Here is a 9,089-nt window from a genome sequence, read left to right as displayed (position 1 = left end):
ATTAGGCATAATAAAAAAATGAAGACAACAATATCGGGGCATGCGCTGTAACCACACTAATTATTAAAGGCAGTGAAAGGTGCAACAAACCACAGTCCCATTGGACAGGATTGTTGATTAGCTGTTCAGGGCTAAATCTGGAAACACTTTCCACTGTGTACATCAGGGGTGGAAAATATAATACACAACTAAAAGCAAACGAGGAGGCCTACAATTCTGATGTTGAGACTTTAAACCCTTAATCCATTTTAATATTAAGTTCTCTATTATATACAATATATAGGCCTACATCCCAGGAGGACATCGACTTGAGCACATTTTTCTTATTTAGCTGTATCAAATACACTCTGGTATCAAATTGTAAGGCCCACTTGCACTTCACAATGGAAAAACCGGGAGGCATTAGTACGATCTTCTAGTATGATGCAACTGCACTGAAGGGTGTATTTGAGGCCTTCAGGAGATATTGTCGAGCCTAGATCTCCACCCCTCCACGTTCTTATCACCAAACACCAGCAGATCACACACTCACAAAACACTCAATTTTTAACCGTTTTAATTTTAATTGTCAAAATTACAAAATAATATGTTCCCTACGTCATCTACAAATAACATAACATTTATGAGTGGTAAGCATAAGAACTGTTTATAGACATGCATACTGTTGAGAAATATAAAAATATAAATATAAATACACCCCTTTAATATTCTTAATGAATCCATGACTAAGAATTAAAATATTTGAGAATTAAAGAATTAAAAAGCAGTTGAGTACGATAAGGCATTAAGATGTATCGCTAGCTGTACAAGTTCCTAAAAGGTAGAGGTATTAAATTTTAGTAGTGTCATGTAAAAATCCCCCAAAATGAATGTTAAAATTACTACCGGTTTTTCTCAACAGGAATAACATCTCGAGAAATAAAATAACTACCAAATTTAAGATACCATACAGACGTGAAATGATCAACCTCTCTGTTATTAAACACTTTCCAAACCCTGTCCCAATAACTGGGAGACGGCAACCAAACAACCCAACGCACCCCTGGTGATGGTGTGTATCGAGGGGAGTGGAGGGAATGGGGCGTCAGGGAGTGAGGTGCGTTTGAAAGGCTGTGCTGTACATACTGATCCATAATGCAGCCCACCCCACTGGTACACACAAGTTAAAAACAACAATGGCAATGGACAGTTACAATCAAATCAATGGCAATGCAATGGTGAATTTCAATTAAAACAACAAGACTTCTATAAAATAACTGTTAACAGATTTAGTGATGTGACTTTTTTAGCTTAGCATCCTCGCTGTATGCACAATGACTAGGCTGGATTTCATGCAAAAGGTGGTTTCTCAGGCGCAAGTAGTGCTGCCAAGTCACAAGTTTTCATACTGAAAATATTTTTCTTATTTTTTTCAACATGTTTAGGCCCAAAACTAGGGAGAAATAAAAACGTTTAAACCATTTAATTTGAAAAACAAAAATCCATTTTCTGACTGACTCCCAATTTAAGGTGCCTCTCACTCCTAAAGTAGATTGGACTAACTTTGTGAGTACCATCATCAGCAAACATAACATAACATCCCATGGTTTTCCATCTATAAAAACAGACATCTTCAAACTCATCGCTGATTGGCTAAATCCAGAGTAACACCTCCTTGAATGATACTTAAGGTTTCAAACCCCCCTCTGAAAATCTTTCGGACACAGCGCTCATTAAGCTAACAACTAAGCGGGCCAACACATTTGTAGGCTGATATGCTAGCAGGCTAACATGCTTGATAGGCTGTTAGCCTGCTAGAATATTCAAGACTGGATCAACCGGTGCCTAAACCAGCTCCATTGTAGTTTTCTAGTCTTTCAATGTCTCAATATATCAATCTGCATCATGTCCCAACAAATCAGTTAACAGATTATTTGTGTTTATTTTCCAGTAAGAAACTGTTGAAAGAGAGCAGTGCTTCTCAACATACGGCTGGGAACCCCAACCTTTTGATCGGAATAAATCTTGCAATGCAGACTTCTTCGATTTTTCTGCATCTCCCTCCCAATGCGCTAAGTCAGCACATCAACAGCTGAGCTGCCAGTAATATATTAGTGACTCAGCGGTCGTACACCGAAGACACACAGGAACTAGCTGGGGAGGATTATCTCAGGTTTTCCTAATGGTCTTAATATGCTGCCTCAGCATTTTTCTTACGAAAACATTTAAGACGCTTCCCAAAGTACTCCTTGTGAGCGTTTTCCAAGATTCATTTACTAGTTTCCATCTCTCGGAACAAGGTACATTATCACGCAGCAATCCTTTAAGTTGGACCTTATTGTTTCTGTGATTTCTTGGATCCATATTAGCAAACACAAAACCATTTCTATAGCCGTTCTTGTCTAGAAGCTGGCGTCTGAGGTTTATCACAGTTAAAAAGGAAATATTTGGACGGAAAATTGAATAATTTAAAAAGGGAAATCAAACCCTAGATCGACTTTGTTTAGAAAAACTGATGTAGTTGGTGACATAGTAATGCTATGGATAGATCTTAATCCAATACTGCATTGCAGGATTCAAAGTTAATATGGATTCAAATGGCCAACAAAGGGTTTTCTATTGCATTAGTTACCCGTTATTGGCCCTTTTGAGTGACCAAGTAATAAATACAACTTTCTGGCTTCACCCACCCAAATCTGATTGTGGCAAATGGGATTGGCTTGTGGATTGGCCAGACTGCAAAAGCCTCAGCACACCTTATTGAAATTAAAAGAGTCTACTATAAGTCAGCAAGAAGGCTTTTATTTTATGTGATAGACTACCTCAAACAGGGGAAGGAGGGGGGGCTGGGTTTCCTTCTTTAAGCCAACGATCTGCTGGAGCAAGAAGAAGCATGAAATAATGGCTAAAATCTGTGCCACCATGCCGTGCAGCGTATCCAGAGACGTTTAGTACTGGGCCTTTCCTGGCTATCATTCATTAGGCAGCCGCTACTTTATCTACTTTGTTTCATTTCATTTTTTTTTTAAATCAAATACGTCAATATATCATTGATATTCATAATATCAATATAAATCTCACGTCCAAAAAGGTCTGAGTTTAACAGAGTGGCCGCGCCTGGGGTTCCGGACCCTAGGTTGAGAAACACTGCATGAGAGGAAGAGGAAGAGCTGGTACGAAATAAGATCTCCTTGGTGTAGCAGATTCCAGCAATACAGTAGATGCTCGCAGTACAGTTCTATTAAAGTCTATTTAAGGATTGAAAGCATTCAGAAATATTTAACGGACATTTTCATGTTTTTTTTGTGTGAAGGAACCTCCAGTAGGATTCTATCTCCTGACTTCAGAGTCGCACAGTGGAACCCCTGACACACACACACACACACACACACACACACACACACACACACACACACACACACACACACCCCCTGAGACGCACACACACTCCGACACAAACACACACACACAACTCTGCAGCAGGGATGGGATCCTGCCCCTGGACCCTCAGTATACTAACACACCATCTTACCATCAATAACCCCCAAGGGTCGGTTCAGAGTTCAGGGGTCGTCCATGGCGGTGGGTCAGGGTTCTCCAGGGTTAGTTTGGGAGGGTTCAGGGGGTCGCAGTGCTCTAGTGGTCAGAGGTCACGGCGCGGGGGGGTCGGGGGGGGTCATTGCCGGAGCCGGGTCGTTAGCTGTGTGCCTGCGGAGCGGCGATGCTGGAGCAGTCCGTGACCAGTAGGTCCACCACCGCCCCCCCGCCGCTCACGTACACGGGCGCCGACACCATGTTGCCGAGGGAGACGGAGCTGCTGGCCGCCGTGCCGGAGGGGTCCGGGCTGGGGGCCCCCTGCGAGGCGCTGTGGGTGCCCATGTGACCCTGCAGCTGGGTGGGGGTTTTGCACTGGATGCCGCACAGCTGGCAGACCAGTACCCCGCCGGCGACGGGAGAGCCCAGGGCCCCCCCGCTCTCCTTCCACTCCTGGCCGTGGTGCTTCTGGGCGTGGACCCGCAGGTAGGTCAGCGTGGTGAAGCCTGGGGGGGGGGGGGGAGAGGAGGAGGCGGGGTAAGGAACACACAGAACCAAGGGGCCTCGATACACCTGCACCCCGGGGCTCTCCTGAAAGTACTGCGTCGGCACCCAGAGACGAGTCAACCTGCCACTACATATAAACTACTCATAAACTGCTCCGTTTCACCAGACGTTTCGTTGTATATTGATTGTTTTTAATGTGCAAATAATTATGTCATCATTTTGAGGGGGGTGGGTTGATGCTAGTGTTGAAATCGGTTTGGACGGAGCACTTTCCATTGATTTTTATGACGGTGTTTACTTGCTGAATATAAGAGTATTCAGATGCAAGATGGCTCCGGTGGAGCTGAGCAGTGGAGGTCATATTCTTAATTTAGTTTCCTTGTCAGATAAGATCTGTGCTATAAATCGATTTAACACGGTTAGTACTTTGTCTGGGCAGAGCTACTTACTGCGGTTGCAAAGGTGGCACGCGTGGTGCTGTGATTGGTTGTGCACCCTCATGTGATCGGTGATGTAAGCGGCCGACAGCAGCTTGCCGCAGATGTGGCACGGCACCTTCTCCTCATGACGGATCATGTGAGCTCGCAAACGGTCCTTGGTGGCGAAACTCGACTCGCACGTCTGTTAGAGACAAGAGAGAGAGTGAAGACACCTCACAAGTCTGATGGACCTAGATCTAGACTCGCACATCTGAGGATACAGCCAAGTAGCTTGGGTTAGACTGGGGTGTGAATGGGGTTGGACTGGGGTTGGACAGCATCATGAGATGGAGAGTGAGGTAGTTACCGTGCATTTGAAGGGCCTTTCAGACGAGTGGACCTGTCTGACGTGGCTGTTCAGATGATCGGGTCTAAAGGTTGAGAAAATAACAGTAACAAACAGCACAGAGCCACACAGGCCAATCTATTCAGGTCAAATGTTAACCTTTAAACACAGCCGCATTGATTTCATTGGTCATGCAAGAAGGACTTTTAAACACTATAGGGCCCCAAGGGCTTCTACAGTCAGGAGACTAGAACCGACGATCGGAAGTGAATCGCTTTGAATCAGTCAACATTCAGATCAGATTTGACTGGCTTCTTTCAGCATACCTCCCACGCTGTACATAGTAGCCGGTCACAAGAGATCTTCATTCACAAAGTACAGAGCTTCTAATCATCCCCCATCAAACAGCCCTCTATTCTTCTGCAACCATAATATTTATTTTTATATTTGACCTGGTAAACAATTACTGAAAAGACTATATAACGCACTATAAAAGGTTTATTATCATTATATAATACCGCACTTTATTTTTAATTTTTAATGCGATTAAGTGAATTTCAGACACTCATCGGGAGCAGTTTGGCATTAGGGCATCTTTCTCTGCGATACCTAGAAATAGAGTGTTGACATAGGGATTGACCCAGAATCTTTCGGCTGGGAAATAAAATTGCTTACCACTAGACCTCTGGAGACTATCCTGCCCCCAGTACTACACTAATGCTACCCAGACAGTATTAAACCTGTCTACTACCGTCAGTATAAACCTGTTTACGACTCTCATACTACCTAGTCATTATAAATCTTTATACTACTCTCCTACTACCGAGACATTTTAAACCTGTATACAACACTAATACTAAGGCTCATATACACTAGAATATCATCATCCCCTTGTCTGGTACTATTGTGCTTCAGGTATGCAGGAGGCGATTAGGGCTCCTACCGGGAGAAGGCCTTGGCACAGTGGGGGCATATGTAGGGCTTCTCCACCCCCCCCTGGTGGGAACGGACGTGGTGGGACATGCGGTCCTTCCTCTTGAAGCGCTGCTGGCAGATGGGACAGGAGTAGGGCTTCTCGTCCGAGTGGGACAGACGGTGGCGGTTCAGGTGGTACACGTCCCGGAACGCCTTCCCACACGTCTCGCACGCATGGTTCTTCCTCACCGGGCTGGGGTTGGCTGGACGCTGGGGTGGACGGACAGACAGACGGGTAGGGAGGGAGGGCGGGAGACAGACGGACAGCCAGAGACCGACAGGGGAAGACATAACAAAATACTTTAACCAGTTAAATCTATACAATTCATAACAACGTTATTTCGCAAATAAACATGCAAAACCAAACAGACAGTGTTTAGGGTTTGAATAGGATTTAACTAAACATGATTAACAATATTCAAAACTAAGACTGAAATCAAACACATCATTGAAGTTAGTCATTTTGGTGCAGCATGGACTAACAACAGATCTTGTAGGTTATTAGGTTAGAGTCTGTTAATTATAAACAGACTGATATCGGTTTGTACAGCGAGTCACTGGATCAAGATATAATCATTGGGTTTATTTACATTAAACCTTCCCTGGACCTGGTGCTGGGGGGTCATGCAGGGGTCTCTAGTACACTGTTTCTCAAACGGGCCGGGGGCCAGACACAGCCCGCTGGGAGGTCAGCCTGTTGTCCTCTACTTAGTCACGTCTTTATTTACATAATTAACAGTTAGGTGGTGGTGCCCAATTGTGGGCCTTCCTAGCTAGGCTACAGCCCAGCTAGGCTAATACCCAGCTAGGCTAATACCCAGCTAGGCTAATGCCCACCTAGGCTTATGCCCAGCTAGGCTAGCAATCAGTTATGTTAGCAACCAGCTATGCTTTTGCATAGTGAGGCTATGACCCAGGTAGGTTCTGGCATAATATGACTGGCATCCAGCTAGGCTATTACTGAGCTAGCTAGCCTAGCATTGCTAGCACTGAGGTATTTTGTTGAATAGTGTGGCTAGCGACCAGCTTGGCTATTGCTGAGCTAGGCTAGTGGTCAGGCTAAGTAGACTATAGAAGGGAGCACAGACCGGTTAGTTTAAGAAACAATGTTCTGGGGGGGGGGGGGGGGGGGGGGGAGACGCTCGTGCCGCAACCCTACGCCGGCGCCCTCCACACGGCCCTCACCCACCTGTCCTGTCGCCCCCGTCCCCATGACGACCGCGGCAGCGGCGGGAGCCAGATTGTGGGGGGGGTTAGCGCTAGCCACTACGGCGGTCATGGCCACCCCCCCCTCCCCGTCCAGCCCGGCCAGAGGGGGCTGCTGGGACGCGAGGGGGGGGGCCATGGATAGATGGAGTAGGGAGAGCGGGACGGTCTGTCTGTCGGACCTCCCCCCACCCGCGGGCTCCTTGGGCCTGTGGGTCATGCGTACCCCGGTGTGCACCGACTGGTGGCGCCGCAGGTTGTAGTTGTTCTTGAACTGCTTGTTGCAGATGGAGCAGACGTGGGAAGCCCGGGCTGGCCGCGGGGCTGCCTTCACTACACACACACACACACACACACACACACACACACACACACACACACACACACACAGCGGGGAGAGACAAATAGTTACACCGTTAGTCAGAGAGCCGTTGACATGCACAGCTAGACACGGCTGACTGAACAGTCTACGGTCGAATCACATGACGGGTTACATGCAAAAAGGTTTTGGGTATCTGGGAGTGTCAACCGGGTCGGGCACGTGTATGGGTGTTCACACGGCATTTTAGAAACTGGCTATTAACCCTAACCAGGTTGTGTTACGTTTATTGTGCGGGTCAACTCTTAGGGGACACAGTCGAGGTTTACTGCTAGATGATTGGCTGGGGAGTTAGCTTATTGGCTACGGAGGATTTTTTCTCATCAGTCAGTCTGTAGGTCCATGTCTCACCTGGCGGGGGGTCTTCGTTGAGCGCAGCGGTGTCCACTGTGGAGGGGGGCTGGGTCATGTGCTCCGGAGGTGGGCTCTGGGAGCTTCCGTGCACCGACATCAGCTCTGATTGGAGGCTGCCCTCCACTTGGTTTTGGGTGGGAGTATTCTGCACAAGGCCGAGAGCAGCGAATGTAAATAAAAGTCCCTACACCTTGAGCTTGGAACAGCTACTAATGTCTAGGTTTACAGTAACGTATACAAGAGACAACACGACAGCGGGAGACGTTAGAGGTCGAGCGTGAATATTATGAAAGGCTACCTGGAAGAGGAAATTGCTCCACGCAGCATCCATTTTGCAGCAGAGCGATGCAGATGAAGAGTCAGCAAACGTTAAACGGTCCCGTTCGAGATGTGAGAACAGACCGTTCGCATTCTCCGATCGAAACACCGACGGTAGCGGGGCAAAGAGCCGCCTTCAGAGTCGCAGACACGACGGGCTTCTCCAAAGCGTCTCAGAGGGACAGACAAACCCGGGTTCTCGCCGAGGGCCAGGCCCAGGAAACCAACCAGCTCTAATAACGGCCTATCTCCTTCTCAGTCCGCTTTCTTACTAGAAGCGGTCAAAGCATAATAATCAAAACGAGGCGTTTGACACTAAAGAGAACGTAAAAAAATAAACAAATCAGAAAATTCTGTGTGATTACATATATTTTTAACGATATACATTATACATCCAAAATAAATAAATGATGCATTCACGCAATCTTAATAGTATAATTGGAGTGTTAACAAACGCATTTGATACAATAGCAGTTCATGCTTTTTAATATATGAATCTATTTTCGCGATTTCCCCAATAGGCCGACCGGGTGTCTATCGAAGCCTCGGTGTCTGGTTCAAGCCCTGACCCCGGCGGAGAGCGTCTGCGCCGGGCCGCAGCCTACCGCTCCACCTCGGCGCTTCAATGGCGAGGATGTCATCTTTCTTTTTTTATCGCTCGCTCTCTCCCTCCTCCCTCCCTGTCTCTTTCTTCCTTTTCTTTTTTAATTCCTCTTCTTTCTTCTCCCCCTCCTCTCCTTTTCTCGCACCGCCGTGTCCCACTCGCTCTTAAAGGGATGGGCTTTCTCTCGTTGGACGGCCCCCTCGTTTCCTCTCCCCGTTCGGCCGACAGAAAACACATCGCCGTGTATTCGACACTATGGCGGGATGCGGTACCAGGCTCCACCGCCACAGTCCCGCGTCGCTAAAGAACCGACGCAATGACATTTCCGTTAACGGTGAATACACTGAGCACCTCTTAAAGGGCAGTGCACCGGCTCAGATTCACCAGAGCTCCTGTAACGATGATGTCAGAGTCGGATATAGAGATGAAAAAAAAACGCACTCGCACGCACACAAATAAAATACTTAT

General features: G+C 46.9%; 1 protein-coding gene across 2 annotated transcripts; it reads right to left on the bottom strand.

Moving 5' to 3' along the window:
- Positions 1-539: 539 nt before the first annotated feature.
- On the bottom strand, positions 540-8,767 carry mazb (MYC-associated zinc finger protein b (purine-binding transcription factor)). 2 transcript variants are annotated; one of them, XM_079757478.1, is made up of 7 exons: positions 7,998-8,767; positions 7,697-7,844; positions 6,950-7,299; positions 5,729-5,970; positions 4,807-4,870; positions 4,470-4,641; positions 540-4,019 (listed from the first exon to the last, which is right to left on the bottom strand). In XM_079757478.1, the coding sequence occupies exons 1-7, from the start codon at positions 8,028-8,030 to the stop codon at positions 3,676-3,678; spliced, it is 1,353 nt and encodes a 450-aa protein (XP_079613604.1). In that variant the 5' UTR covers positions 8,031-8,767; the 3' UTR covers positions 540-3,675. The 2 variants fall into 2 exon arrangements, with proteins under 2 accessions (XP_079613604.1, XP_079613605.1); XM_079757479.1 differs by having other exon boundaries at positions 7,193-7,299.
- Between the last annotated feature and the right edge of the window lie 322 nt (positions 8,768-9,089).

Source organism: Pollachius pollachius (genome assembly GCF_949987615.1).
Source record: "Pollachius pollachius genome assembly, chromosome: 19".
Lineage (NCBI taxonomy): Eukaryota > Metazoa > Chordata > Actinopteri > Gadiformes > Gadidae > Pollachius > Pollachius pollachius.
Note: the sequence above shows the minus strand (reverse complement) of the source record. Positions and strands in the feature narration are given on the sequence as shown.